The sequence below is a fragment of the Drosophila subobscura genome, chromosome O, assembly GCF_008121235.1.
Source record: "Drosophila subobscura isolate 14011-0131.10 chromosome O, UCBerk_Dsub_1.0, whole genome shotgun sequence".
In the NCBI taxonomy this organism is placed as follows: domain Eukaryota; kingdom Metazoa; phylum Arthropoda; class Insecta; order Diptera; family Drosophilidae; genus Drosophila; species Drosophila subobscura.
The window spans coordinates 21,411,578-21,439,452 of NC_048533.1; the positions used below are offsets into that span (position 1 = coordinate 21,411,578).

General features: G+C 47.0%; 11 protein-coding genes across 12 annotated transcripts; 5 read left to right on the forward strand and 6 right to left on the reverse strand.

The window, feature by feature from the left end:
* Positions 1-1,872: 1,872 nt before the first annotated feature.
* On the reverse strand, positions 1,873-2,717 carry LOC117896714 (chymotrypsin-2). The gene has a single exon (XM_034805173.1). The coding sequence runs from the start codon at positions 2,682-2,684 to the stop codon at positions 1,881-1,883; it is 804 nt and encodes a 267-aa protein (XP_034661064.1). The 5' UTR covers positions 2,685-2,717; the 3' UTR covers positions 1,873-1,880.
* A 162-nt stretch (positions 2,718-2,879) lies between these two features.
* On the forward strand, positions 2,880-4,783 carry LOC117899170 (serine protease 53). The gene is made up of 3 exons (XM_034809029.1): positions 2,880-3,649; positions 3,710-3,802; positions 3,915-4,783. The coding sequence occupies exons 1-3, from the start codon at positions 2,912-2,914 to the stop codon at positions 4,749-4,751; spliced, it is 1,668 nt and encodes a 555-aa protein (XP_034664920.1). The 5' UTR covers positions 2,880-2,911; the 3' UTR covers positions 4,752-4,783.
* On the reverse strand, positions 4,780-5,716 carry LOC117898479 (chymotrypsin-2). Its single transcript, XM_034807914.1, has one exon. It carries the CDS (start codon positions 5,673-5,675, stop codon positions 4,809-4,811), a length of 867 nt encoding a protein of 288 aa, XP_034663805.1. The 5' UTR covers positions 5,676-5,716; the 3' UTR covers positions 4,780-4,808.
* Positions 5,717-6,363: 647 nt separating this feature from the next.
* On the reverse strand, positions 6,364-7,384 carry LOC117898484 (chymotrypsin-2). The gene is made up of 2 exons (XM_034807921.1): positions 6,531-7,384; positions 6,364-6,463 (listed from the first exon to the last, which is right to left on the reverse strand). The coding sequence occupies exons 1-2, from the start codon at positions 7,259-7,261 to the stop codon at positions 6,391-6,393; spliced, it is 804 nt and encodes a 267-aa protein (XP_034663812.1). The 5' UTR covers positions 7,262-7,384; the 3' UTR covers positions 6,364-6,390.
* Positions 7,385-7,786: 402 nt separating this feature from the next.
* On the forward strand, positions 7,787-8,889 carry LOC117898480 (chymotrypsin-2-like). The gene is made up of 2 exons (XM_034807916.1): positions 7,787-8,599; positions 8,660-8,889. The coding sequence occupies exons 1-2, from the start codon at positions 7,820-7,822 to the stop codon at positions 8,729-8,731; spliced, it is 852 nt and encodes a 283-aa protein (XP_034663807.1). The 5' UTR covers positions 7,787-7,819; the 3' UTR covers positions 8,732-8,889.
* A 129-nt stretch (positions 8,890-9,018) lies between these two features.
* Positions 9,019-12,307, forward strand: LOC117898483 (chymotrypsin-2-like). 2 transcript variants are annotated; one of them, XM_034807919.1, is made up of 3 exons: positions 9,019-9,249; positions 9,528-10,072; positions 12,063-12,307. In XM_034807919.1, the coding sequence occupies exons 1-3, from the start codon at positions 9,041-9,043 to the stop codon at positions 12,146-12,148; spliced, it is 840 nt and encodes a 279-aa protein (XP_034663810.1). In that variant the 5' UTR covers positions 9,019-9,040; the 3' UTR covers positions 12,149-12,307. The 2 variants fall into 2 exon arrangements, with proteins under 2 accessions (XP_034663810.1, XP_034663811.1); XM_034807920.1 differs by lacking the exon at positions 12,063-12,307 and having other exon boundaries at positions 9,528-10,178.
* A 416-nt stretch (positions 12,308-12,723) lies between these two features.
* On the forward strand, positions 12,724-13,820 carry LOC117898482 (chymotrypsin-2-like). The gene is made up of 2 exons (XM_034807918.1): positions 12,724-13,629; positions 13,687-13,820. Exons 1-2 carry the CDS (start codon positions 12,915-12,917, stop codon positions 13,815-13,817), a joined length of 846 nt encoding a protein of 281 aa, XP_034663809.1. The 5' UTR covers positions 12,724-12,914; the 3' UTR covers positions 13,818-13,820.
* LOC117898478 (carbonic anhydrase-like) lies at positions 12,954-27,875 on the reverse strand. Its single transcript, XM_034807913.1, has 5 exons — positions 27,575-27,875; positions 23,218-23,289; positions 22,552-22,710; positions 21,687-22,495; positions 12,954-12,967 (listed from the first exon to the last, which is right to left on the reverse strand). Exons 1-4 carry the CDS (start codon positions 27,600-27,602, stop codon positions 21,840-21,842), a joined length of 915 nt encoding a protein of 304 aa, XP_034663804.1. The 5' UTR covers positions 27,603-27,875; the 3' UTR covers positions 12,954-12,967; positions 21,687-21,839.
* Positions 13,965-14,856, forward strand: LOC117898481 (chymotrypsin-2-like). The gene has a single exon (XM_034807917.1). It carries the CDS (start codon positions 13,970-13,972, stop codon positions 14,819-14,821), a length of 852 nt encoding a protein of 283 aa, XP_034663808.1. The 5' UTR covers positions 13,965-13,969; the 3' UTR covers positions 14,822-14,856.
* LOC117898477 (mediator of RNA polymerase II transcription subunit 15) lies at positions 14,895-16,023 on the reverse strand. The gene is made up of 2 exons (XM_034807912.1): positions 16,000-16,023; positions 14,895-15,917 (listed from the first exon to the last, which is right to left on the reverse strand). The coding sequence occupies exons 1-2, from the start codon at positions 16,012-16,014 to the stop codon at positions 15,006-15,008; spliced, it is 927 nt and encodes a 308-aa protein (XP_034663803.1). The 5' UTR covers positions 16,015-16,023; the 3' UTR covers positions 14,895-15,005.
* On the reverse strand, positions 18,611-19,546 carry LOC117899171 (carbonic anhydrase 6-like). The gene is made up of 4 exons (XM_034809030.1): positions 19,444-19,546; positions 19,226-19,381; positions 18,725-19,164; positions 18,611-18,673 (listed from the first exon to the last, which is right to left on the reverse strand). The coding sequence occupies exons 1-4, from the start codon at positions 19,544-19,546 to the stop codon at positions 18,611-18,613; spliced, it is 762 nt and encodes a 253-aa protein (XP_034664921.1).

The window sequence follows — 27,875 nt, forward strand, 5'->3', positions numbered from 1 at the left end:
TGAACGATAAGAAATGAAATAGTACCAGTTAAAAATGGCTACAAACCAAAAAAGTAACAAAGATATTTAATTTGCACTTTCCGTGATTTTTTGATGATTCTTTGTCAAAGTTCAGATGTTAAATCGATCGTGTTGGTGCTCTCAAACCAAAGAAGAATAATTTGTTGGTCTCTAACTTAGAGGCTATGGTAGAGATGCTGACATTATGCCTGCACCCAGTATTTGCAGATGAAAAAGTTCAATCTGATGCCATCTGTTACTCTCCAACTTCAGATATCCAAGCAATTGACGAGAAGCGCGTGTTCCTTACGCCTTAAAAATTTCAACAAATTTGAACAAAAACCAAATTAAATATTTGCCCAGCTGCAACCTTTTGGTGTCCACCGATTTACTACGCAAACTGGATTAAGCATTTGTGTCAATATTTGATGGTAAATTTGCCAGGTGGAAAGTATAAATGCGTACAATTTCTCCATCAAACTATCAGTTTCAATTAAGAGATAGCAACATGAAGTTCTTGACAGTCACAGTCCTTATGCTGCTGTGGGCCATGGCTGGCTGCTCTAGTACCAGTACAGGTACAGGTACAGCTGTCACATATCCAACAGCTGAGGCCACAACAGCTCCAAGCCCGTCCAATCCATGTGGCGGTTTCGGAGGACCCTGCGGCAACATTCCTCGCGGTGGCAGCAAATTATATTTCTTCTACTGAAACAAGCACCCCTCCCCCACCATGTTTCAAATATAATAAAAAATCGAAAGAAAATTCTGTTGTTTTTTTAGCGCATTCCTCAGGTGCGCCCGAGCGTGCGACCGATGCTAAAATAAGATCAGCAGCAAGGTAAACATTTCATCGACAGGCAAATGCATTTTACGGCTCTCACAGCCGAAAACAATTAACGGCACTCCACGCGGCGTCCAGGGGAAAGCACTGTGCGACCCTTCCAACGCACTGTGGCAACAACCAAACACGAAAATATCTCACAAAATGTACGCCATATTTCACGCACACACGAAAGAACGCTCATAAGTAAGCAGCCAGACATGAAATATTTTGGCTTTGCTTGTCCGAAAATCTATTATATTTATACATATATCAACAGCGAGTGTGTAGTGGAACACTTTGGCTCTCTACCGAGTATTATTCATCACATTATATATGTGTGTACATCAGCTATAGATATTTCATCACTCAATTTGCCTTTATTGGAGACATTCTTGCACATACTTTAACATTTTCACTTGTGTTTCTTTCCACTGCCTTGTAAGAAATTGCGAAATTTCTGCTGCTCTATATGAACAGAGAGTACATATATAAAATATATATAAAATGTACAACACACGCGCCTACATATGACTAGTACTATATGGACACTGCGTATACGCCGCGTATTCCAAGGGGGAACTGAACTCGACAACCGCACCGCACACGTCCAAGTCAATGCAGCAACTGAAAAATCTTTTCGAAATATGCCAAGATACAACTGATACACACAACTGAGTGAGTGTTTTTTCCCCATCCCCTGTGGATTTTCGTAGCTGAATGGCGAGCGCGAAAAAGCCAAATATTTTCAGAATTTCCATGCGCCGTCACTCGGCACTCGAGATCATCCCGTGAGCGATTTCTATCAGCAAACTTTTGACACTGCTCTCCTCCAAGCAAGAGCATGACTAAGAGTTGGTTGTTGTCTGGGCTCCACCTGATTCTAATTAGAGCAACCTCAGCCGGACACGTGCAGCCAGTTGGGAGACAATTTCCCCATTGCTGACATAAATTAAAAATTGTGCGGCAGGAATGACTCAGTCTGAATGCTTTCTGCCTTTTGCCTGTCTGTCTGCCAGCACAAAAATTCACATCGAATTCTTTTCGAAATATTTATTTAGCCAATTTGCTGCTTATAGACCTGTCCACATTTTCCATTGCCACTCATGGTCTGCCGCATCCAGTCCCTGTAGTAAATGATATTCATAAAAACATCCGGCACACCTTGGGCGCACGGCACAAAAAAGTTGAGAATGCCCACCAAGGTGCCGTCGTACACCAGCGGACCGCCGGAGTCGCCGTGACAGGCGCCAGTATTCGCCTGACGATAGGCACACACATGACAGGCGCCCAGCTGCACATCCTCGTAGGGGGAGAGCAGACTCCTGCAGACTTGGCTGGTGATGTGCTGCTGCTGGACACGCTGCAGCTGAGCGGGCAGACTGCCAGCTACAGACTGGGAGCCCCAGCCCGTGAAGAGCAACTGCGCTGTGCCCTGAGGAAAGGGAGAGTCCGGCAGAGCCACAGGTTGGGTTAGAGCATCGAAGACAATGCTCTCGTTCAGCCGCAGCAGCGCAATGTCGTTGTGGTACTTGGGTGTGTCGTAGTTGCAGTGCAGATAAATGGATTCCGGATAGTACACGGCTCCAGGTAGCGCATGGAAAATGCTTCCCGTTGCCACTTGCAGGAGGTACGCTGGATAACCCTTCACACAGTGTCCCGCGGTGAGTATCCAACGCTCCGAGATGATGGCTCCTCCACAGAGATGACTGCCCTGCAGGATCTGCAGTGAGATCTGGTAAGGGGCATCGCCCTCTGCGGCATTCTGGCCACCCACTATAAAGTGCTCTTGCGATGCCACAAAAATATTATGAAGAAATCCAACAAAGAGGTAGAGTACGTAGAACTTTGGTAACGTCATGGCTGGTATCCAAACAAAGACTGGACTTGGATAGCCGACGGGTTGTTGGCTCCACCCTGCGACGCTCGTAAAGCAATATCGTGGCCTGACCAAAGGTTCCGCTCCGTTCCGCCCAATCTCGGCCATAAACAGATTTTTTTATCAGACTTCGATAAGTGGAGGGTAAAAATTGACCAGGTTCCATGGCAACTTTCACCTGTCATTAGCTGTCCAGGCATAGCCGCAAGATGACAGCATTGGCTCTGCGTTTTCTGGTGGCCATCTGCGCCTTTTCCTGCATATCAGGCATACGCATCAAGAGCAACTCCACCAGTGGCGGGAGCGGCAGCAGCTTCTACAAGGATCAGCGTATTATTGGTGGTGAGGCAGCCCCAGAGGGAATTGCCCCGTACCAGATCTCTCTGCAGAGCTTCTCGGGTGCCCATTCCTGCGGTGGTGCCATCATTGCCGACAAGTGGGTCTTGACCGCCGCTCACTGTGTGCTGTACGCCAATCCACTGCTGTTGGTGGTCGTCTCTGGCACGAATCAGTACAACAATCGGGAGAATCGCAACTTTGTGCAGGCCGTGCACATCCACTGCAACTACGACAATCCCTTGATGCACAATGACATCGCTCTGCTGCAGCTGACCGAGTCCATTGTGTGGAATGAGCGCACACGGCCCATACCGCTGCCAGTGGCGCCCATGCTGCCGGGCGACGAAGTGGTTCTCACGGGCTGGGGCTCCACCATACTGTGGGGCAGTGCGCCCATCGATCTGCAGATAGTCTACCTCAAGTACGTGCCACATCGCGAGTGCAAGGAGGCTTTGGGCGGCGACGAGGACTGCGATGTGGGTCACATTTGCACCTTTTCGCGGCAGGGCGAAGGCGCTTGCCATGGGGATTCGGGTGGTCCGCTGGTCAGCAATGGCCAGCTGGTGGGGCTCGTCAACTGGGGCTGGCCCTGTGCCACTGGTGTGCCGGTAAGAGCTCATCAAACTCTTTATAGACTCTTGGTTCCAACTTGAATCTCTCTTTTGCAGGATGTCCATGCCAATGTCTACTTCTACACGGATTGGATACGCAATGTCATGAGTGGCAACACAAAGTGTGGAGGCTACGGCACCACAGAGCGCTAGAGGGACTATCGTTTTGGCTATCGTTTGATCATAAAATAAAACATTAACGATAAAAAACACACAAAAACCATTTACGATAAGACAAGGCCCATTAATAAAGGCATGAAAGTACCTTTGGGTCTTTAGTTTAGTTTGTGGCGAAACGTTCAAGATGCAGTTGCTTTACCCTTGCCTCATAGTTCTCCTGCTTCAAGCTGGACAGAGCCAGGCCAAGCGGGTGGTGGGAGAGGGTCCTACAGCTCCCTCTACCCGCATCAAGGGCGGAGAGCAGGCAGAGATTGGCTTTGCGCCCTACCAAGTGTCCCTCCAGCCCGTTGTGGGTGCCCACAACTGCGGTGGAGCCATACTCAACGAGCAGTGGATTATCACAGCTGGCCACTGTGTGGAGAACTTCGTTCCAGCGCTGGTGAATGTCATAACTGGCACGAATCGCTGGGAGGAGCCTGGAGCGGTCTACTACACCTCGGAGATTCACATGCACTGCATGTACGATCAGCCCTACATGCACAACGACATTGCACTGGTGAAGCTCACACAGAACATCACCTTTGATGAGTACACCCAACCCATTGAGCTGCCCACGAGGGCTGTCCGCGAGGGAGATGAGATTGTCCTCACCGGTTGGGGCGCGGAGGAGGCCTACGGCAGCTCAGCGGAGTACCTGCAGAAGCTAACCCTTGGCTTTGTGCCGCTCGACGAGTGCCTGAGGATCTTTAATCAGACGAGCAGCATGGGCGTGGGTCACCTTTGCACGTACTCCCGTGAGGGCGAAGGCGCCTGTCACGGCGACTCGGGCGGACCACTGGTCAGCGATGGGCAGCTGGTGGGAGTCGTCAACTGGGGTCGTCCCTGCGGCGTGGGTCTGCCCGATGTTCAGGCCAATGTTTACTACTATCTCGACTGGATACGCCGCAGGTTGAGTGGCAACAACAAGTGTCCTGCTTAGAGGAGATTCTCCACAATAAAGGTCAAACTTTTATCCCGATTTTGGCTTTATTTTTGTTTAATTTGGGTAATTGCTGGCATAGCAGTGGCAGCTCTGGCAGGGTCCGTTCATCATGGAGCGTATCCAGTCCAAGTAAAAGTAGACAGAGGCATGGCTGTCGGGATAGCCCACGGCGCAGGGATAACCCCAGTTGACCAGCCCATAGAGCATGCCGTTGGCTGTCAGCGGACCACCCGAATCGCCGTGGCAGGCGCCCTGTCCGCCCGTTGTCAGGGTGCACACGTGGCAGTGGGCATTCATGGGATCGTTGCCCATGATCTGCTGGCAGGTGGGATAGTCCACGTAGGTCAGGGATGCCTTTTGCAGCACATCGGGCGTGTCGCCCCACAGCACGGTGGAGCCCCAGCCAGTGAGGAGCAGCTCCGTGCCATTGGCCAGCGGCTCCGTGGGCAGCGCCACGGGCTGCGTCACCTCATTGAACACAATCGAATCGTTCAGCTTGAGCAGCGCAATGTCGTTGGAGTAGTCGGGAAAGTTGTAGTTGCAGTGCACCCAATACTCCTCCACAAAGTACCTCGCATCGGGCTCGGCCCAGCGCACCGTGCCCGTGGCCACTCGCAGATAGTCCGGATTGTACCCGTAGACACAGTGGGCCGCCGTCAGTATGTACCTCTCGTTGATGATCGCTCCACCGCACATGTGATCGTAGTAGTAGGATCCCTGCAGCGAGATCTGGTACTTGGCCAGACCCAACTCCGCATCGCTGCCATCAATGACGCGTCCCTCGAACGACCCACTGGCTCCCTGGGATAGCCGCTCCTGCTGCTTGGCACTCAGCGGTGCCACACGTATAGCTGTCACTCCACTGCACAGCAGGATCAGCAGGATCGTCGTCGTGGTAGCATATGCCAGGCGTAGCGGCATTGTGTTTGCTTTGGTTGAATTTGTACGCGCCTATTAAGCGTATCCACAGGTCGTGATTTTCCTTTTATACTCCGCAGAAAATCTTGGATACATCGTAAGTTTTTGGTTTTATCGTAAATCGGAATCGATGTTCCACACTGGCTGGATGTTGTTCTATCTGTGCCATAAAGCAGAGGCCATAAAGTGATATAGAGTCACTCTGATTATGATTTTGTGGCCGGGGTTTTATCAATGTCAGCAGTGGATATGGTGCGGAATCGGTCAGCAAATGGACATTGGCTCGGGGTCGGGGAACAGCCAGGGAGAGGGTAGAACGAGGAGATTATAAAGATAATTCGGGAAAATTTGGGAATGTTTTTATTAGCACATCTAACCAGAGTTTCCCCCAAGAAGAAGATTTGATTTCGATTTAAAAATTAATTGATAAAATTCAACATTTATTTCCATTTCCTTCTGCCTTTCCCCAGTTACATCAGCCATCAATTTCCTGCTTTGACATTCCTCAGCCCTGACCAGAACCTAATCGCTGATCGTAAAACGATTATATCCCAGTATGTGTCGATAGCTTTTGTGTACAAACAGACCCATAAAAGGCATTGATTGCACGTCTAAAACTAGGCATGACCAGGCAAATGGTCATTGGCTGCGGCTATTCCCTCCATTAATCATAATTATTAACAATAAATTGATATTTCACATTTCTTTATTCCTTATTCTAGTTAACGCGATTCTTGCAGCCCGTGGGTGTTCTGCGTATCCAATCCTGATAGTAAACTGTGTTGGCATACCTGCAAAAATCCATTACAAATACATAACTAAGTGAAGAAAGAGTAGAAAGTAGTTTTATCCACTTACATATCCGGCAAACCCACGCCGCAGGGTCGTCCCCAGTTGACCAAACCCACCAGCTTGCCCTCCCACATGATGGGACCTCCAGAGTCACCCGAGCAGGCGCCCTCGCCCGCTCTTGTTAAGGTGCAAATGTGTCCAATGTCGATGCCCGTGTGATAGTCCCAGGCCTCGCGGCACTCCTCATGTCCAATGATTGTCAGATTGAGCGTCTGCAGACGTTCCACGGTGGGAAAACTGCTCTCGGGAGCACCCCAACCTGTGAGGGTTACTGTGGCGCCTGCGGGTGGCTGCTCGGAGCTGAGCTGCACCGCCTGAGTGCGTTCATTCATGATGATCGATTCGTTCACGTGAATCAATCCAATGTCGTTGTTGTAGAGGTGCGGCACGTCGTACAGGCAGTGGACCAAAGCCTCATCCGGAACGAGCAGCTGTCCGGGCTCCAGGCGATTGTTGGTGCCCACCACGATCCGTATGTCGCTGATGCCGTAGTCCAGAGCACAGTGGCCGGCGGTGAGGATCCATTCCTTGTCGAGGATGACACCGCCGCAGATGTGCGTCTGCCAGACGGTTTGTATGGACACTTGATAAGGCGCCGCACCCTCCGCAGCCTCTTGGCCACCCACAATGCGGTTGTGCGACAATTTACGATCCAAACGCTTCGAAAATGTGACGTCAATGGAAGTTCCCAGCAGAAGCAGCCAAAATAAAGACAAACGGAGTCCAGGCCGTGGCATAGTGAACCCGAAAGAGACAGAGACACGCAAAAAGAGAGACAGACGACGAACGGGCACAGATCCAGACGAATTAATGACCGGCAATGGAAAATTGTATGACCCAACTGGGCGTTTTTATATGGATTCCCCCATATAAAGCGTTCTTATCGCTCGGCTCTCGGCTCTTTCCACCTAACACTGACCACTGGCCGAATCTTTATGGCCCTCCTGCAGCGATATCTTTACGGTTCGAAGGATAAAACCCAAACGGTATCGGCGCAAAAGTTCTAATTGGAGCCAAAGAGTCATAAACTGTTTCGATGCCGCGGCGCTGTCAAATCTCAGTCCTGTATAAATGCACTGAGCAAACCCGTTGGACGGCACACAATATCCGCAGGCCGCAAGGCCCACACTATGCATGCCCCACGAGTAATGCCACTTATCTTGGTTCGTTTCTTCCATAAAATGTAGTCCATTATCCAACTTGTCCACCGCCGATAAGATCCGTCTGGAACTGTAATTATAAGCTGGCCAAAAGCAAAGGCGTTTCAGTTTCAGTTGCGATTCCACGGCACAGCAATGAGAACTTTGTGGAAAATTACGGGGCTGCTCGGCCTCATTTTGCTGACTCTGCAGCCATCGACAGCCCTGCGTTTGCGTGGGGAGCAGCTTCCGGGTGTGGCTGGGCTCAGCAAACATCGCAGCAGCGAGGCAGATCCGGCCCCCGAGGGACGTGTGACTGGTGGCTCGACAGCCGCTGCGGACAGCTGGCCCTGGATTGTCTCCTTGCAGAACATCTACAGCTATCATCTGTGTGGTGGCGCCATCATCGATAATGAATGGATTCTGACAGCCGCCAGCTGCGTCTCTGGTTTGAGGCCACGCAACATCCTTGTGGTCACGGGCACCACCGACTGGTGGAGTCTCTATGCCATCTACTACTTTGTGGACAGCATTCATGTCCACTGCAACTTCGACAAGCCGCTCTACCACAACGATGTGGCACTGCTGCACCTGTCGGCGGCCATCGAGTACAATGATAACACCCGCAACATCACCCTGGCCGACATTGACGAGCTGCAGGCGGGCGAACCTTTGACCTTTGCCGGCTGGGGCAGCCCCGAGGCGAGTGGCACCTACGAGCGATACTTGCAGGAGGCCACGGGCAGCTATGTGCCCGTGGACCAGTGCCGCACGCAGCTGGGTAACACCTCAGACGTGGATCTGGGACATGTGTGCGTGCAGCCACCGGCCGGACAAGGCGCCTGCCACGGCGACACTGGCGGCCCACTGATCGACGAGCAGCAGCGACTCGTGGGCATTGGCAACTGGGGTGTGCCCTGTGGTCGCGGCTATCCAGTAAGCAGAGTTCAAACATATATTTATTGATTGTTTAACAGCAACTCCTCCACCCTTTAGGATGTCTATGCACGTACGGCCTTCTACCACGATTGGATACGCACCACCATGAACGGCTGCACCATCAACTAGTCGCTCCCCGCGGACATTGGTCAGCCATCCATTAGCCACAAACCACTATCAGTTCTGGAGTTTTGTATTGCTGATTTAATAAATATTATGGGATTTTTATGGCATGCCCAAAGTGTTGGGTTTTCTATGGTCACCCATGATTGAGATTGCACCATGGACTTTATGGCCAAATCATTAATATCACGCCAGTCATCAGACTTTATATCGTAGGTCGTAGATCGCATATCGTAGATCGTATAGCTATCCAAGTCTTGCTGCTTGGATTTCTAACTTGCCTCAAATCAGTCCAACTTCTACTTTATATCCAACATGTCTTGCCGTCATCGAGCACTCTCCTTACCAGTCTGCCTGCTGCTGCTGCTGCTGGTGTCCTGCACACAGGCTGAACTCCGACGTCGCGCTTTTACTGCCGCAACTGGTGGCAGCTCCGCGGACAAGTTTAGTTCGCGCGTGGCAGGCGGCCAAGTGTCCGATGTGAAGGCGGCACCGTATCAGGTTTCGCTGCAGAATTCTTACGGGTATTTACAGAATTTTAGTTGTGATTTATAGAGTGAAGGAGCTGATACAGAATGCCAATACTTCAATCAAAAGTGAACCAATCTGTGACAGGCAATTCGCTGGTATTTGTGTGATAATTATTCCATTGGTTCATGGCAAATCAAGCTTCATCGATCTCCAAATTCATCTACAAAATCCGCTCAAAAACTTAACAAAAATCTGAAATCATTCTGCAAGTCTCTCGACACCTCAAATCCCATTCCAACCCGATTCAAATCCTCCCTTCTGCCTGTTCCAGCAACCACTTCTGTGGCGGTGTCATCATTCACGATCAGTATGTGGTCACCGCAGCCAGCTGCTTGGCCGGACTGCGCAAGAGCAACGTCAAAGTGGTGACCACCACGTACAACGATTGGGGCCTGGATGGCTGGGAGTATGCCGTGGAGGAGATCATTCCACACTGCCACTTTGATCAGCCGCTGTACCACAATGACATTGCCCTGATCAAGACAAAAACGCTCTTCCTTTACGATGAGGTGACACAGAACATAACCATTGCCCCGCTGGAGGATCTTGTGGAGGGCGAAAAGCTGACGATGTACGGCTGGGGCAGCACCTCGGCTGGCGGTGACTTCGAGTGGGAGCTGCGACAGCTCGATCTGACCTATGTGCCCCCATCGAAGTGCAATGCCACCTATGGCGGCACTGAGGATCTGGATCTGGGGCATCTGTGTGCCGTCGGCCGGTTGGGCGCTGGTGCCTGTCACGGTGATGCCGGTGGACCGCTGGTCGATAGCCAGGGACGCCTCGTGGGCGTCGGCAACTGGGGCGTGCCCTGTGGTCATGGATTTCCCGATGTATTCGCTCGCATTAGCTTCTACTACAGCTGGATACAGTCCACCATTAATGGCTGCAGCATTTCCTAAGCAATAAAATGTTTTTCAATTTGTTGCCAGACTTTTCTTTGGGCCCCTAACTTTCCGCTTTCATTCAGAATATTTCGTTGATTTTTATGCCTTAATAAACCTTTTTGATTAGGCCAAAGTCTACAACGAACTGAGGAGCACGGCAACCATTCATGATGTAGACACACAATTGGCATAAATTCGGATCTTGATCGTGGCAATCGCCAGACCAGACGTCTGGCTGGATTATCATCGAAGTTATCGAAGTTGTTGTAACCAAAGGCAGATAAGTGATACGTCAGAACTGTTTGTGCTGTGCACCCACACAAATTGGGTTGGGTATTTCGCTGTCAATGGAAATACTCTAAAGTTAGAGCTGGAAAGGGTGTCAAGGTTGGGTGATATTTGTGCTCGAAAAGGTTGCACACAAAGTGGAGGGGCTCAAACAAACCTAACTTATTGGAAGAAATTAATTTAAGGATCCCTTAAAATATATTTCCAACAAAATTCAACTCATATTTATAATCCATTTCCCTTTTCCATGGTTTAAATCTCAAGTTATCACACCTATAGAGTACCTAGAACTCCCCTTAGTGCTCAAAACTATTCAATTCACTGAAATCATTATTTATTAATTAATTTTGTTTACCTCTGCCGCTATCTGTGGCCATCAAATCACCGCAAAATTATTTATTTACTTCGAAGGGTATGATTGGCGGTTCCGGCTGGGAAAGTAAAGTAAAGTAAAGTTCCACTGGTAGCCGACACATGCGCCGATTACCGCATTATCAGCTGTCGGCGTCTGCAGATCACTCGCGTACGGAGCTCGGGTCCCCGTTCAAAGTTCGCCCCCACAGTACGTATGAGTAATAAGTGTGTGTCGTGCTGCCACCCACCCACCTGCCACACACCTGCAGCTGCGCATGCTGTTCTCCCCCCAAGCTCTCGCACACCTATCGGGCGTATTGGCTATGGTAATTGTCATTATCGAAAGCTTCCCCCGAGCTGCGGGCCCCCTTATCAGCGATAGTATTCAAAGAAAGTCTCCGTTCAGATAAGAGAGTTTTTCGCACAGCGCCCCAGGGCCAGGGGCTATAAAAGCAAAAGGAAGGCCCAAAGTTCCACCAAAACGTAGTCAAAACTTGAAGCTACCACAACATATAGAAAAAAGAAGTTTAGTGTTAAAAAAAACAAAATGAAATTCATTCTATTGATCAGTGTCCTGGTGTTCGTTGCCCAGTGCTCCGCCCGAGAGGTGGGACTCGTTCGTCATCATCAGCGGAATCATCATTTGGGCACGGTTAAGGCAGAGACGCGGGTTGTGGGTGGCTCGGAGGCCCCAGCTGGCTTTGCGCCCTACCAGGTGTCCATTATGAGCACCTTTGGGGAGCATGTGTGCGGCGGCAGCATCATTGCCGATCGCTGGATCCTCACAGCCGCCCACTGCCTGGAGTGGCCCACACAATACCTGAAGATCGTCACCGGCAGCAATGACTACACCAAGCCGGGAGCCGAGTATCTGGTGGATGGGGCCAAAGTTCACTGCGGCCACGACAAGCCCGCCTATCACAATGACATTGCACTCATCCACACGGCGAAGCCGATTGTCTACAATGCCCTGACTCAGCCCATCAAGCTGGCCAGCAAGGGCAGCCTTCCGAAGTCCGGGGACAAGCTCACCCTCACCGGCTGGGGCAGCACTCGAACCTGGGGACGCTATGTCACGGATCTGCAGAAGATTGACCTGAAGTACGTGGATCACTCGGTGTGCGAGTCCAAGGTGCGCAACATCAACTGGCTGAGCGAGGGACACTTGTGCACCTTCACGCAGGACGGCGAAGGCTCCTGCCATGGCGATTCCGGCGGTCCACTGGTGGACGAGAACCAAACCCTCGTGGGCATTGTCAACTGGGGCGAGGCCTGCGCCATTGGCTATCCGGATGTGTATGGCTCTGTGGCCTACTATCTGGATTGGATCAACTTGATGATGACAGACGCGGGCACCGCCTGCTAAAGTCACCCCACGGGGCCAAAGTTGGGTTCAAGAGCCACACAGAACAAAAATAGCAAACGCCATATACAAGCGGCGTTTGCGAATCGATCAAAGTAGCCAGTAAACGTTTATCACACCAAATATCGTAGTCATAAAATAATAAATTATGAACAAATAAAATGAAAGAAGACGCGAATGAATTGCGTTTCGCATATTTACACAAACAAATTTCGTTTTCCTTACTTTATTTTGGTAACAAACAAAAAGAATTCCACTGCCAAAAGGTAACCCCCCGCCTAGATAAGTTCCAGTCAATCGCTGATCTGTCATGATATTGCCAGTAGTTTAGTTCCTAGAAATGACTCAATCGAAGTCAACAAACAAACAAGTCCCAGGGCCAGTCATGTTTGCGGGAATTCAAAGTTTCAGGAAGCTCTTGGCTATCTCATGACGAAACGAAGTGCTGGCCAATGCAATGGGGAAGTAGATTACAGGAATTACTTTGATTACGCACAGACTAAAGGTTCAGTGTCTGTACTAACAGTCAGGTTTTATCACTCAGCTGACATTGATTGGAGGTACTTCAATTAACATTCATTGCACTTCAAAGTTTGTTTATAGTTCTGCAGAGCTCAGCGGGTGCTGCCTTCCTATCACTCAGCTGGATGTCCCAGAAGTAGCGCAAAACGTGACTTGCCTGCAAAAGGGTTCTGTTCTCCACAATCTCCAGCATTAAGTACTATAAGTAGAAACCCCCAAAAGCACACCAACTTCAGTAGCTCTCATTATGTTGCCTTTCCTCTATATTCTCCTAACACTCGCTGCCAGCTGCTGCGTCTCCTGCCAGTTGCTGTATCCCCCACAGTACACAAACACGCGCATTGTGGGCGGTGAGGAGGCGCCCGAGGGCCTGGCGCCCTACCAAATATCGCTGCAAGGAGCAGCCAGTGGGCGGCACTCGTGCGGCGGTGCCATCATCGATGAGCGTTGGATCATCACGGCTGCCCACTGTACACGCGGCAAGCAGGCGAGCGAGTTCCGTGTGCTCGCCGGCACACAGGATCTGCAGCAGAATGGAACGAAGTATTACTATCCGGATAGGATCGTGGAGCACTGCAACTATGAGCCGCGCAAGTACCGCAACGACATTGCCCTGCTGCACCTGAACGAGTCGTTTGTGTTTGACAATGCCACGCAGAAGGTGGAGCTGGATCATGAGCCTCTTGTGCCTGGGTCTCGTCTGCTGCTCACTGGCTGGGGCACCCTCTCGCTGGGTGGCGATGTGCCCACTCGCCTGCAGAGCCTGGAGGTCAAGTATGTGCCCTACGAGCAGTGCCGTGCGGCACATGACAACAGCTCACGCGTGGACATTGGCCACGTGTGCACCTACAACGACAAGGGACGTGGCGCCTGTCATGGCGATTCGGGTGGTCCCCTCGTGCACAATGGTCGGCTGGTGGCGTTGGTCAATTGGGGCATGCCCTGCGCCAGGGGCTATCCAGGTGAGTGTAGATCGAAGCTGCTTGTCATTGACTTTGTTTGATTGGAGTGCTCTTTAGATGCCCATGCCTCTGTTGCCTACTATCACGACTTCATACGCACGCACTTGAGTCTAACCGAAACGGAGAGTGAGTCGGAGGGTAAGCCAGAGGAATTGAATGTGTCCCAGCGTGGCAGACATTGCAGCTGAATATAAAATGGTTCTAAATATATTTTACTTTACTTAATAAAGTGAAAATGGAAGCTGCGCTCAGCCAATCATTTAATTCGCTGCGGATTTGTTCCAGCAATTGCTTTAGCTTCCCCTGGTAAATGCATTTCAGTTGCTTTCGGATCCTCAACATGTTTGGAGCTACCAAAACAAGTTGCTCTCTGTGGCTGCTGCTAATCTGCCTGACTGCACAACCAACTTTATCACGACACAGAAGAAAGTTACACCTAAGAGCAGAACCAGATTCCAGCATTGGGGATGTGGTAGCTCCTCGGAACTTATCGCCATTTCAAGTGTCCATACAAAACGTCCACCAGAAACACAAGTGCAGTGGCGCGATACTCTCCAAAGACTGGATTGTCACGACGGCACACTGCATGAAGCGGGCTAATGTGTCCACCTATCGCATAGTCACCGGCACACAGACATTGGGTGCCACAGATGCGAGAATCGGTGTCTACAAAATCGAATATGTGATTCCGCATCCGCACTTTGACAAGCCAAAGAAATCGAATGACATTGCGCTGATACGCACGCACAGGAGCATCGAGTTCAACAGTTTGGTGAAGGAAATTAAGTGCTTGGGCTCGCCACTGCCCAGGGATAGCCTCGTGATGCACACGGGCTGGTCCTGGCGCAAAGGTGTGGCCGAGAAGGAAATGCGTGGCGTCTATCACAGGGTCATTCCCTATGCCCTGTGTTTGAGTTACTTTGAGAGCAGGGTGCGCAATCCCATTGGACCCGGTCACATGTGCTTGAATCTGCCGAGGGACAAAGACTATTGCCTCAGGGAAACTGGCGGTCTGCTGGTGCACAAAACAAAGCTCGCGGGTCTCAGCAGCTTTGGGGCCCCATGCGCCTCTGGAGAACCTTTCATAGCCACCCGAATCTCGTTTTACTATGATTTTATAAGAACCATCATGAGGGGCTGTGTGCGTTGCACACAGGAGTTTGGTTTTCAGGCGAGATTCTTTGATTTGTAGTGGCAAGATTTTACAGGCAATAAATCTTGGGCATTTGCTGCATCGATTTTGAGTAAACTTTTGCTTAAATTTCACAACTTTTAATACGAAATTTGTTAAACACTTAAAACTTATACAACATTGGGTGAGAGAGGGTTCTATGTGGGGGTAATGACAGCTAACTATCTAGCAATGAGAGGAATACTTAAAACTGGTTCGCGGGCAGATAATGATTGCCAATGTTGCCACCTCCGCCATTATTGCCATTATCAATGAAGTTGCCCTCGCCCTGCTGCAGCTGCTGCTGCTGCTGCTCCTCTTCATCCTCCTCTGGGGGATCCAGCGAACCCACCACAGAGGTAATGGGCGCCACACCCTCATCGGTAATGGTGGAGCTGCCGCCGAGCGTGTCGTACTGCGACTGAATCTGTCGCTGAGCATTGACTGCCTCCTCGGGTGTGCGGTACTTGATGAAGAACACCTCCGGCTTGTTGATGTGCTGCGGCGCCTCGGCAATGGCATCCTGCAGGTCAGCAGCCGTTGTCTTCTTGGCCAGCACATAGACGACAGTCTTCTCCTGCTTGAGGGTCTTGGCCAGGTTGAGGGCGGCAGCGCGGTTCGTCTGAGCCGGAGTCTTCACGAACAGCACGTTGTAGTGATTGCGCGGCTGCTGGGCCAGCTGGTTGAGCTCGTCCTGCACCTCATCGTCGGACTCCTCGGGCGCCGAGTGAATGAAGAAGTTCTTGGTCACAATCGGACGCTTGGGTATGCGCACACGTGGCCGAGGGCGGCGATGCTGCTGGGCGGGAGCTGTCTGGAAGTTGATGGGGAATCCAGCGGGCATGGGGAACGAGGCGGAGGTGGGACGAGCGGCAGCCTGGGACTGGTACTGGCCAGCGGGTGGCAGATAGGGCAGTGGCAGCGGCGGCAGCACCGGATGTGACGATTGCTGCTGATGTTGTTGTTGTTGCTGCTGCAGCTGTTGGTTAAGCAAATGTGCCACAACTGGTGGCTGGAGCTGCACCTGTCCCTGCTGCTGCTGGATGCGGTAGTTGTAACCCGCTTGGGTGAGGCTGATGTCAGCCTGGGCCAGCGCCAGTGCGCCCATCAGAACCGTCTGTAAGGCAGGGAGAGAGTGTGAGATTAGAGTAATCCTTTTTGGTGTCCGCTTGGGTTAATCCACTGGGGGCAAAACGCACCACAAATATCTTCATGCTGCTGCTTGGGTTTGGTCTCTCTCGCTCTTGTTAGCTGTCGGTCTCTGGCTACTCCTCTCGCTTCGTGTGTCTCTGTGGCTGTGATGATGGGTCAAGTGGCAGCAACTCTTTTTATACGACTCGCCTCTATGCGGCCATAACAAGTTTATAATCGGAAACAAATAATGAAACGGCAGCAAGACCCAAAAAGTTGCAACAGTTTTTGGGCCATAAAACACAAACAAAATTCGTTTTGTTATGCGGAGTCAACGGAGGCGAAAGAAGATCTCGACAGATCTCCGCCTGGTTGGGTGGCAAGTGGCAGTGGGAGCTTTTGTGCCCAACAAAAGGTCGAGCGAGAGGGTAAATTTACAATGAAACTGGCTCGGCGCTGAATATTTATTGTGTTTATTCTCACACCAGCAAGAGGAGCCCCAAGAGGAGTGTTCAAAATGTGCGAAAATTTACCACTCTTTGCTGTCAACAATTAGTCATTTCTGAGCACATTTCTGCTTATAGAAACTTGCATTTATTTTCCTGTCTTTTGCCATTTTGTACACTTTGATTCCTGCTTTCAAATAAATCCCAAAATTCGGTTTCTTTTACATCCCTGCTGCCCCTTTAAACAGTTCATTTGCTGACAGTTTTTATCCATCAAGTTGAATGACCCAAATTGATACACATCCACATCCATTTCTACATTTAGTTTGTATACTAAACACTAGATATACCCACCATATATCGATGTTGTTTATCAGCGACGAGGTTACAAACTTTTGCTTTTCAAATGCACTTTTTGTTCGTGTAGGGCCTTTTGTCTGTGGCCAGGTCTTTATTGTCTGCAACTGGAACCATCAAATGTAAATTGAATATATTTCGGGGACTGTATTTCGCATCAGCTGCCGTGAGCGAGGGCCAAGGTCTAGTTGGGTTGTTGGGCGACATATTGTCAGCTCTAAATGTGCCAAATTGATACACAAAAAAACACAAAAAAAGTGAAGGTAAGTGAGCCAATAAATCAGAAAGCATTTACGCATATGGTCGGGATGCGCTGCGGCTATTGAAATTGGTTCAGCTACCAAACGGAAATGAGTTGTCATAACAAAAACAAAAATGAAATAGATGCATAACGAATGAGCTGCGATAATCCCTTATAAAGCTAATTGGCTGCCCTTCTACTGATGGGTAAATGTAAAAAAGTTGAGCTAATAGCTGAAGCATCTTTCAATTTCCTTTCCAATTTTGTTACAGAGGAAATTTGACAATTTCTTGGACGATTTGTATGTAATTTCACCCACTCTTGGGGCTAACTTATGCAAGAACTGAATGCACTGACTGGAGTGCATCTGATTAGTCAGTCAGCCAACCTTCACGATGAAAAGTTGGCTCACATTTCTGACTGCCTCGAAACTGGTTTCACACTTTCTCACGCCAATTTCGTGGGCCATGACGAAAAGCAACAAATTGGTAGAGAAATGCAAATGAAAACATAACTTTTTGTCTGGTTTCTTTTCTGCGGGAGTGTGAGGGAGGCCTTTAAAGATGCAAAGATCTGTCAAAGAAGTATACAATAAATATCAGTTGGTAATGCGAAACCGGGCATTACTTTGCCATTAATTAATAGACAACGAAAGTTACTTTTTACATGCACAAAATAAAATAACGTGGTAGTGTCTGTGACCCCTGATTAATGAGTGTCAAGCGTTGCCGCACTTTGCATATTTTATGCAAATCCAAAATTTGTTGCTAAAATGCCCATCCAGTAAATTAAATGCAAAACACTCGGTGCACAAAAGTGAATGTTGACGGCACACGCACACACACAAATTATGATTTTGCGTAACAAAACTATTTTAATAATTTATTAATTCACACCAATGTGAGATTTTGACATTGGCCTTTGTCCATTTCTACGCATAGCATTAGCAACCGAAACGAACTTCGTCTACGACCACGAATCCGCATCCAAGTCCCCATCTAAATCCATCAGTCCAACATTTGATGGGGCGCTAAACGCCCCTTCGAGGCCTATCGGCGCGCAAAAAAAAACAAAAACATAACAAATGCATTTTTGATTATTGGCCTAAAATGGAGTCAAAATTAATTATGGGACATCTTGCACTCACAGCCAAATATTTTTGCATACACAAAAAATAAAGCGATTGTTGTTTGTGGCATGAATTCGTTGCGGCATTGTCTTTGCCGGGGCTTAAGCTGACAGTTTTAACATGGGCTCAGGCATATATTTTAGACAAATGAGTGGGGATGGATATGGTAAAGATGGTTGTCAGTTGATTTGCCATCATCTATGAGGATGAGTGTCGCATGAGCGGGTGTGAGTACTTTTGATTAATGGTTGGAGCGAATGCAAGCTAAAGAAAGAAGAAACTTGGATGAGAATAGATAAAAAGCCAAAATATAGTCATTAAATGTTGTAAACTGTGAAAATGCTTTGCATTTTATTTGAATGTAACTAAATACTCTCTCTAAGGCGTCAGATAATAGTACAAACAATTATTTTACGCATTTTCTTCAGCTCTAAAAAATGTTGGCGCCATTCAAAAATATATAAATAAACCCTACACATATCCAGCACACTCGAATATTGTTTGCGCTACTTTCTGCAAAGTAGAAAACCTGCCGCGTATTGGCATCCTGCAGCTCCCGATAGCTCCATCTAAGGAAAAGAGTTACATCAAAGTTAAATGACAGGAGGAAAAAAACCCACCTGATCCCGTGTCAGTGTCTGCACCTTGGCCTTGACAATCCACTCGACATTCTCCCCACATCCAGGCACTGTCAGGGAGCCTCGATACTGATAGTAGGCTCCAATGTCACCGTACAGCTCCCGCATCAGAAATATTGAGTTAATTTCGTTGATCTTCCATGTGGATTCATTCACCAAGGGCTGACCACGCAGCGTGTCCACAATGGCGGCCATGGCACGGCTGCGCACATAGGAGACCGCAAAGACGACGCTCACAATAACCAAACCCTTTGTCTGGTTGAAAGCCTCCTTCAGACTGGCCGCCGACTCCAGGCGGAACACGATTTGCACCTCCATGTCATGACGGGCATTCTCCAGCACATGCTCTGCGCCGCAATGGAAGTGAATCTGCTCTGCCACATAGACCAGCTCACGGAACTGGGTGAAGTTGTGCAAAATCACTGGAAAGAATTTGTCACCGAGGATGAAGAAGGAAGGAGTTAATTTCTATGACAGACGCACCCACATAGCCATTGTAGAGCAGTGCCAGATGTGGCTGCTCCACGGTATCGTTCAATATATGCAACTTCGTTGGTCCGTTTGTGGCATAAGCCTCGTTCAGTTCGATGGGACTCTGCTTATGGCCGGTGTTACATACACCCGGCCAATCACTTTCAGCTACAAGTTAAAGCTTCAAATTGTACACCAAATAAAAGAGAGAGAGAGGCCTGGCAGCTTACACAGATTCCCTATCGTGGAGTGTTCCAAATCCAGCCAATTCTCTTCAGCTTCCACACATGCCAGTGGAATTGCGATGATAACAAGAAGCCTTAAGTTATTCATTTTAAGGCTGAAATATTTTGACAAGTTTCTCAAGGCCTGACAAAATATTTATAAATTTTTCCGATCCGCTCAAACTTTGTTTTCCACTTGAACAAAAAGCCCCAAAAGTATGCCCCACATGAAACTATCATTTTTGTGGATAGGAAATGTATTTTTTACATTTATTTATCAGCGAGGCGGCCTCTACCGGGAAAGGAATGCGTCTCGAATGCTCGAAGGGAGGGGATTGTGGCAAATTTGCTGCCCCTTATCGGACAACCCCTTGACAACAAGGTGAACTTTGGCCAGGTCCCAGCTAAATGGTTTCTTCTGGACTCCATATTTGTCAATATAACCCCAACAAGTCTGTTTTTGTGGATCTGTGATAATGAAGATCTTCTCCTTAGATCTCTCGGTTTCCACACACTTGTTCACGACTTCCTGTCAATCTGTTAGCCCAATGAGAACACATTCTCACTCAAATATTAAATATTTTTTATTTTATATTATTAATATAAAGAGATTTAATCGTAAGGCATTCAAAACATTATTAAGCCATTTATTTTTCCAAAAAGTATGCAACAGAAATTGAATATTTGACTGTGAAACATTTATTGATAAGAATAATACACTCGTAAATCATGTTTTGTGTCATCATTATTCAAATGCTGCTCAGAAAAATGATTAAAAGTAACACAATAAGTTCAGGGAATAAATAAATAAATATGGGCAGACCGCGAGCAGTCTTCTTAAAAATATATGTACGTTTGCTGGTCTCAATTTGTGATAATGCTATCAATTTATTCAGTTTAGGAATGAAATTTAACAAAAGAAAACCAAAAAATCTCCGTCCCTATCTGATCTGCGCCAACGATTAGTTAGAAGCACTTGTTTTAAAGGAATACGAAATTGAAAAAATAATCTGATTGGGGCCAACGATTAGTTAGGAGTACTTTAGATTATGGTATCTAGATTAACATTTGCTGAAATTAATTGGAAGCATAAGATTGAATTATTACAAGGCGCCATTTCAATATTCCCCGATGGACTAAGACTTGGACTGTGCTAATAATGTGCGGGAATTATATTCCATGCCGGAGCAGGACTAAGAAATTGCTGCGTAAAGTGTGAAACATAGGCCTGGAGAATGTTTTTATATTTTTTATGTGCACACAGAAATTTAAACTATGAAAATCTGGAAATGCTTCATTAGATAATCTTGTAGCTCTCTTTTTCTTCTTTTTTTATTTTTTATTTCCCCTGTAATTTGTTGACTGTACAAAGTTCCGCTCAAACTGGGCAAATATTGACAATATTCCTCTTTAAGTTCTCGTATTTAATAGCCATTGTAGCACTCTAAAAACAGACTTTTAAAATCATTTTCTATTGTCCAAGTACTCTGATTGCTTTACCTCCCTTTGGGTTCCCATATATACGGATAGATAAGATTGCTTTTCGGACTGTGCATGTGCAGTTTATAGTGATTACTGTGTCCCATCAATAACTGCGGCACCAATCACATTAAGTGCGTCCAAGTGTCATTTCACAATGAAGAACGATGATGAAGTGTGGTTGGTGGTGGTCAGCACACCATAAGTCCAAATCAAATTCCTCGACCGACGACACAGGTCATAAAAGGTGATATAAAAAAACCGCTGCTAGCAGCAGTTGTTGTTGTGGTGATTTAGCATCGTTGCAATATCAATTAGTGTTATCAGGGAACGCAATTGGTCAGTTGACGATACCCATTATCAGTGATTTTTTCGAATTATATTTGGCCATAAGCCACGAGAGTCCCTCCAGGAATCACACTGACCGAAATGAGCCATAAAATACGAGTACTATGCCTGTGGTCTTGTGATTAACTAATATATTCAGCGTAACATAATGGCTCACCGTCTATTTTGGGACACAAAATGGCCATAAAGGTTTACTGGTCAGTTTGAACTTTCAGCGGAATAAATGGGCTACAGGCGAGCGGCTGCCACTTTCAAGTCTCGTTCGACATTCCAGTTAACAAGAATCGAAGGAATTGCGACTGCGAGTGTGTAAAATGTTTTGGTTTTATTGCGATTGGTGAACTTTGCACTCTAACATAAGCTGACTAGCTGACTTGTTCGGCATTTACAAACTAATGAGTATTTTATTTGTAACATTTAACTCCCTGCATCTTCTCCCTGTCATGGATAACTTTACAAGAAATTCGTTGTAGCTACACCGAGGAGTGTCCTCAGTGCATTCTTTGGTACGAGTATGTCTATGGCTGCTGCTCCGCATCATCACTCATCTCTCAGCACTCAGCTCCAGGCTGCATCTACAGGAGCAGCTTCTGTGCCGCCATTGCGAGCAGCAGGATGAGGCCGAAAGATGCCGTGCGTCCGGCTGCGCCGCCTGAACGATGATCGGACTCGACCAGCACCACAACTCGATTGTTAACGGCCTGCAGGAATCTGTAATTGTTGCGCAGCTGCTTGCCGCTTGAGTACTCGATCTTCTTGAACTCATCGACCTGCTCCAGTGTCACGGGCAGCGTCTCGGTGAGCACAATCCAAATGACCGACTCGGCACACGAGGGCGTGGTCAGGGAGCCAGCATAGGTGTAGTAGTTGCCCAGAGTCTGTGGCATTAGATCGCCCACCGCCATGGAATTGGCCACCGTCACGGGCTTGTTCAAGCGACTGTAGGCCTGCACATCCTCCAGGTTCTTGATGATGCTGGCAATGGCCTCGTTGGGCGTGTTGGAAACGTGAAAGAGCACACCGACGACCACGATGCCATCCTTAAAGCTGGTGGCCATCGTCATGTTGGGATACAGCCTGTTGCGGTGCACCATGTGCACTTCCAGTGGGTAGCGCACGCTGTTGATGGTGTGCTCCGACCACCAATGCAAGTGGATTTGCTCCAACTCGTACTCATGCCCCAGGCCGCCACCTTGCAGCACCAGCTCATCATCAAAGTCATCGATTTGTACTACAAGAAAGGGAATTTCAGTAAGGGAACTAATCTAGTTACTATAATTAACTCACCTGAATGCCCATTGTTGACCATTTCCAGATTTTTCTGCTCATCGTCGTAGTTCTCGAACTTTAGCTCATCAAACTTGCCCCTGAGTGCCCACTTGGCCTCCAGATTGATGGGACTCTGTCTCTTGCCACTGTCGCACAGACCGCCCCAACTGGGAAATGCTGCAGAGAGGAAGAGAAAGGGAACATTTAAATTTCTTGCAAATCAATTTCCATTATTAAAATTTCTGGCAATTTTTATTAGAAATTAAATGCTCATAAATCAAACTTTATACAATTGAAAATAACTTTAACCCGAAATTCGGTATTTCGCGGAATTTTGTTGAGCCCAAATTGAACATCATTCACGATATATATTCTCGCATACTCGCACTCTGTCCAATTTGCATGCCCAGCAATTTGGCGCAATTTAACTAAGCCTCACAAACTCAAGCCCGGAGCGTGTACGTTAAGTGACCCGACCCGGGACACACACAAAAATGAATAAATATATGTCATACACATAGACCGCTAATGTCTCTGTGTCTATGCAAAGCACTTGACAATGGGAAATGGCTCGAGAGTAACCTACTCCCCAGACAAAACACACACAAAACGGGGGCACTCTGAGCGTTGATTAAGTAATTTTAGCAAATAAACTTGAATGGCTTGCAGATTGGCATTACTTACGCGCATCCTTATTGTTTTCCAAGTCCGGATAGGACCAGTCGTTGGCCCAGCTCAGGCCCAGCGAGCAGCAAACTGCAATGCAAGAAAAGTAGCCACATAAATATCAAGTATACGCACAAACGTTGCTAATGGCAACAATTAACAAAAACGTGTAAACTTCAACTTGACCGACACTCGCAATGTCAACGAAATGCTCAGGGCCGAAACACACTAAAACACTGCACTGGGTCTGCTCTGGTCTTGTCTGCTGATGGGGGCCATAAAGTACGAGTAAAAAAGAGCAAAGAGAGAGCGGACGGACAGAGGCGACAGAGGGTCAATCTATATATTGTTTTGGCAGCGTCAGCAGACGACAGGCAGCACCTTGCACTTGAATTTGAATTCAGCTAAAAATACACAGGAAATTTATGATTTGGTGGGTATATCTCTATATATATATAAACGGGATTATATTATTTCAATCAACTGCTGTTGCCGATGGCATAAATGTTTCATTAACCTGCACAACAATTGGACCAAAATCATTTATTTTCTGGTGGTTTTTTCTCTCGACTGCCGCTGTGGCTTTCTCCTTGTTTTGTGGCTAAAAGCATTTTGACATCTGCACATCAAAATATCAACTAAATTTTATGCGTGCGGTCGGAGCAAATTTTTACGATCCATTTGGGTATTTAAAAAGCGCTGATCCATCAGCATAACTCTGCAGCACTCGGTGATCCGTGATCTGTGCGATCAAATATATGTGTTTATTAAGACATAACCAGCATTAATGGGTTCATAAAAAGTCCGCAAAAAACGGACTGTTAATTTATTGTCCGGTTCTGTCTTTAATCTTTGGCAAATTTATGCTCACTGTTTGACAATTTTGCAAGTTTTTCACTGCAAGCGACAAACGACAACGGCAGCTGTGAAAGTTGAGTACTATATGTAGCTATGTTTAAATATTATTAATAAACTTTTTGCCAGTGGGGAGGAACGTGTTCATCGGCTGATGTTTTGCCTCTTGGGTCGCCCTCCTGTGACGCAATGGGTTGCGAGGGAAAAGATTTCCAAGTTATGCCATTTGTTTTGCGATTAGACAGAACCTAATAATATTTCATTTCGAATCTATTCTAGTCTGTAGCGCGAGACTTTAATGATTTTTTAATATATTTGCGAGCACATGGTGGCCAGCCAGAGTGTACTTAGAGATTTGAGTGATTTTGCAGTGAATGATGGATTATAAAGCAATGAAATTTTAACGAAGAAATGATCACAAGACTCATGCGGTTATATAACATTTTTTCTGATGCAAACGCCAGAACTGGGAACTGTTGAAAGAATCACTGCATCTTGATCGCTTCCGAAGTGTTTCCCCTTCCCTCCCCTGCGGCTGACACGCCACAAATGTCGAGCAACAATTTAAACGGCAATTAAATTTTTGTTGCAACATGCAAAGCCCCCTCAAAGCACGGACAATTACATTTGAGCGGATAAAACTTTGATAGCCGATAATGGGAATAGTCGAATGGTGTTCTGTAATTTGAGAACCTCGGGGTGTAAAAGTTAACAAAACTGTAATTGCATACGGGCAATGCAAATGACGGATAATCATGTGAAAATCAGCACAAAACAAACAACCGGCCAGTGGAAATGGGAAATGCCGAGCGAGCGTCAAGTGAAAATATCTCAATCTATGAGTGCGAGCGCGATTATCTCTGCCACTCGAGACTGGAATAGAAACAGAATTCTGCATCATGTTGCACTCTGTCGGATCGGTCGTCAAGTGGCTGTGTTACCCTGACTTGTCTCGGCTGTTTATTGTCGCATTTTCGGCCGTGTCAGCTCAAAAAATATAATTGAAATGATTTCGCATGGCTCAGCAGCGGCGATAAAGACTGTGGCTCGTTCTCTGTGTGGAATTTGTGTCAAATCACTGGCGGTATTGAGATCTCCCCCTGTTAGAGCACTCAGTGATTTTCCAGACTAACTTTATAAAGGTTTTACTGTGCGCAATAATCAAAGATATATTCCAACCAACGATAAAAAATTTCGGGAGTGCGCAGAGTTTTATATTCTATTGTCATTTTATCGTCACATAGGGAGGCGTGTGAAGACTCTGATAAGCTCTCTGATAAGCCGCAGGTCATGTGAATAAAGACAATTGGAATTGATTGGGAGTGCTCTATTGGATATTAAGAAGCTTCTTCCAACAGCCCAAAGAAATTCCAGGCCCTCCAATGTAATACAGAAAATAATCTAATCTGTTGCCGGGTGACTCCAGCTGAGAGCACTCAAAGAATTCACAGAGAATGCCTAATCAGATAGCCAGATTTTGGGCTTTTATGAATTGCTACAACATTGTGACGTTTGTCTGGATTGGTTACCATAAACTGTTGCTGTGATTGCTTTAGGGCTTGGCGCTTGGATGATCGATTGTAGGCTGGAAAACTTTCCATTCATGAGAGTTTGCCAGTTTACTGGACTTTGTGCATGCTTGGGGAAGACTGCAAAAGGAAGTTGATTAAAGTGTTGAAAACAAATAGCGGAGATAGTGAGTGCCGTCTGCCGCACAGGCCAAAGATCTTTGTAAACCAAAGTTCAGTCGCATCATCAGCATACAGTATTGGAGTGGCTATCACGAAAGCGAAATTGCAGTTTCCCTTTCGTTCAGCCGGACAAAGAAGAGACCCAGGCAGAACGCTTCAGTGGCTGCAGTGAATGAAACCCAACGGGAGGAGGGAGTGTACACAGAGTCGTACCCACGTCACACCGAAGCAGGGGTAGCCCTAATCAGAGTCGAAACAACAGCAGCCAGAATCAATGGCATGAAGTAGCAAATATATTTATACACATTTAATCACTCGCCGACATATGAGTGTCATATATCTTTGGCACAAAATCGCAGCTAATCAGAGGCTAACTGAGGCACAGCCCAAAAAAAACATATATATGAGGGAGCGATAGGGTGGAGCAGTGCTCAACTCTGGCGCCTTGTTATTGTGCTTTAGTGGATCGATTAGGCTTAATCGAAGCGCTCACAGATCCATAAAACGAATGTTGTTAATTGCCAGTTAATCGTTTAATATTCATTGCCTCAGCTCGCACTTTCTTCTCTCTCTTCAGATTCGCTAATCAAAGTGGTAATTCTACAGTCTATGCACGTCTTATCGATGCGTTCTTGAAACTACTTTATGGCCCAGCTTTCGATTATCTCGATTAGGTCAGCAGTTTTTCCGCACCAGCTATAAATTTACACACTCCCCGGCGTGCTCTACAAATATTTAACTTCCAGTGACCCCAGCGTACGGGCTGTCTGACCGCTGTGATGTGTCGTTGTCTCTGCTAGCTATCTATCGGGTGTTAAGCGAATTAAATGGGTATTTTTCCAAACAAGTCGGCAATAGATTGCCGCTTATTCTGATATCTGTTCGGGCGCGTGATCCATGTCCAAAGTACTTCTCTTCTCAAGTGCTCTGGAGTGCTGTAGAATGTATGGCAGGCATGGGCTTAGTGTTTTGATGGGCTCTGTGTTTTATGTTGGAATGATTGGAACAAGCGCAACATTAATCATGACGGGGAAAAATCCCCAAATTTGATGGAATTACATGAAGGGTATGACACAGATTTTGCCAAATATCTTTGGCATTACTTAGCTGAATGAACACCTGAATAAGTCTAGTAATCTACGTTTATCTTTTTTATAGCATAAATATCATAATAAACACCATCGATGGGTTGAGTAAACCTATCTGCCCAGGTTCCTGACCTATTTGCTGATGATTCACCTGACTTTGGGTATCATGATTCATATTCTGATTGTAAGCAAAGAGTTTCCTAATCAACATGACAAGCGGCAAAGCGACTTTGAATGTTATGAAATACAACTGAGGCACCCAGCTGATCTGTCTATGTTTTTCCTCTGGCAATCAGCGCTTCGCCTAGTTTAGGATTCCACATGCGAGTCTACGATCTATTGTCAAGCATAAAAGGTATATTTGTACAGGTCTATCTCTGTGGCTGGCATCTTATCAACTCAAATGATCAAAAGTAATTACAGAACAAATGGCAGGAATGGCAGCGACAATTTGTGGGTCTCTGAATGTGGAACTTTTGGTATGCCATCAAAATCTAAACCCAAGACGTGACATTTTCGATGTCCAGTGGTAGAAGAATGCAATCAATGCAATTTGCCGATTGGAACACCAATTTGAAGGGAAGTCGGGTTCTATTTTGAGGCATTTAACTCGTATGTTTAATCACTGCCGTGAGAAGTACGACTCCATTCAATTCCCTTTTGACTGGCTCACAGGTGTGTTTAGCACACAAGAAATGAAAATTAGAATTAAAATTATAATTGAAATTGTTAGAAATTTACCCAGTATAGAGAAGGTAACGATGTGCATTTTCCCTGGTTTTGGATTGTTTAAAATATTATTGCAGTAATATCACTTTAAATGCTCTTTCAATGACACACTTTCAGCTATTTTAGTTTCACTTTGAATTATTTTGGATTATATTTTTTTTAATGTTTTGTTTAGAGGCTGCCAGGCAGGACACTGAACCTTTGCGGTCTCGATGAGAACTCCATCAAAGTGTGGAACGGCACGCGTCTTTTATAACGGAACCTCGGGGTGGGCGGCGAAGAAAAGAACCCGCAGCGGTCAGGCACAGAATGA

Bases quoted from the DNA above. Each gene is read 5' to 3' on its own strand.
- LOC117898480 (XM_034807916.1), top strand. From the start codon at position 7,820: ATGAGAACTTTGTGGAAAATTACGGGGCTGCTCGGCCTCATTTTGCTG. The intron at 8,600-8,659 runs GTAAGCAGAGTT...TCCACCCTTTAG, and splicing joins CCTGTGGTCGCGGCTATCCA to GATGTCTATGCACGTACGGC.
- LOC117898484 (XM_034807921.1), bottom strand. From the start codon at position 7,261: ATGCCACGGCCTGGACTCCGTTTGTCTTTATTTTGGCTGCTTCTGCTG. The intron at 6,464-6,530 runs GTAAGTGGATAA...GGATTTTTGCAG, and splicing joins GGCGTGGGTTTGCCGGATAT to GTATGCCAACACAGTTTACT.
- LOC117898479 (XM_034807914.1), bottom strand. From the start codon at position 5,675: ATGCCGCTACGCCTGGCATATGCTACCACGACGACGATCCTGCTGATC.
- LOC117899170 (XM_034809029.1), top strand. From the start codon at position 2,912: ATGACAGCATTGGCTCTGCGTTTTCTGGTGGCCATCTGCGCCTTTTCC. The intron at 3,650-3,709 runs GTAAGAGCTCAT...TCTCTTTTGCAG, and splicing joins CCTGTGCCACTGGTGTGCCG to GATGTCCATGCCAATGTCTA. The intron at 3,803-3,914 runs TAGAGGGACTAT...AAGGCATGAAAG, and splicing joins GCTACGGCACCACAGAGCGC to TACCTTTGGGTCTTTAGTTT.
- LOC117898481 (XM_034807917.1), top strand. From the start codon at position 13,970: ATGTTTGGAGCTACCAAAACAAGTTGCTCTCTGTGGCTGCTGCTAATC.
- LOC117898478 (XM_034807913.1), bottom strand. From the start codon at position 27,602: ATGCACATCGTTACCTTCTCTATACTGG. The intron at 23,290-27,574 runs GTAAATTTCTAA...CTTGCATTGCAG, and splicing joins CGTTACCTTCTCTATACTGG to TTTGCTGCTCGCTGGGCCTG. The intron at 22,496-22,551 runs GTGAGTTAATTA...CCTTTCTTGTAG, and splicing joins GGTCAACAATGGGCATTCAG to TACAAATCGATGACTTTGAT.
- LOC117898482 (XM_034807918.1), top strand. From the start codon at position 12,915: ATGTTGCCTTTCCTCTATATTCTCCTAACACTCGCTGCCAGCTGCTGC. The intron at 13,630-13,686 runs GTGAGTGTAGAT...AGTGCTCTTTAG, and splicing joins CTGCGCCAGGGGCTATCCAG to ATGCCCATGCCTCTGTTGCC.
- LOC117896714 (XM_034805173.1), bottom strand. From the start codon at position 2,684: ATGACGTTACCAAAGTTCTACGTACTCTACCTCTTTGTTGGATTTCTT.
- LOC117898483 (XM_034807919.1), top strand. From the start codon at position 9,041: ATGTCTTGCCGTCATCGAGCACTCTCCTTACCAGTCTGCCTGCTGCTG. The intron at 9,250-9,527 runs GTATTTACAGAA...TGCCTGTTCCAG, and splicing joins TCGCTGCAGAATTCTTACGG to CAACCACTTCTGTGGCGGTG. The intron at 10,073-12,062 runs ATGGATTTCCCG...AGGCCTGCGCCA, and splicing joins CTGGGGCGTGCCCTGTGGTC to TTGGCTATCCGGATGTGTAT.
- LOC117899171 (XM_034809030.1), bottom strand. From the start codon at position 19,546: ATGAATAACTTAAGGCTTCTTGTTATCATCGCAATTCCACTGGCATGT. The intron at 19,382-19,443 runs GTAAGCTGCCAG...TTTAACTTGTAG, and splicing joins CTCCACGATAGGGAATCTGT to CTGAAAGTGATTGGCCGGGT. The intron at 18,674-18,724 runs GTGGGTTTTTTT...TCTTTTCCTTAG, and splicing joins AGACACTGACACGGGATCAG to ATGGAGCTATCGGGAGCTGC.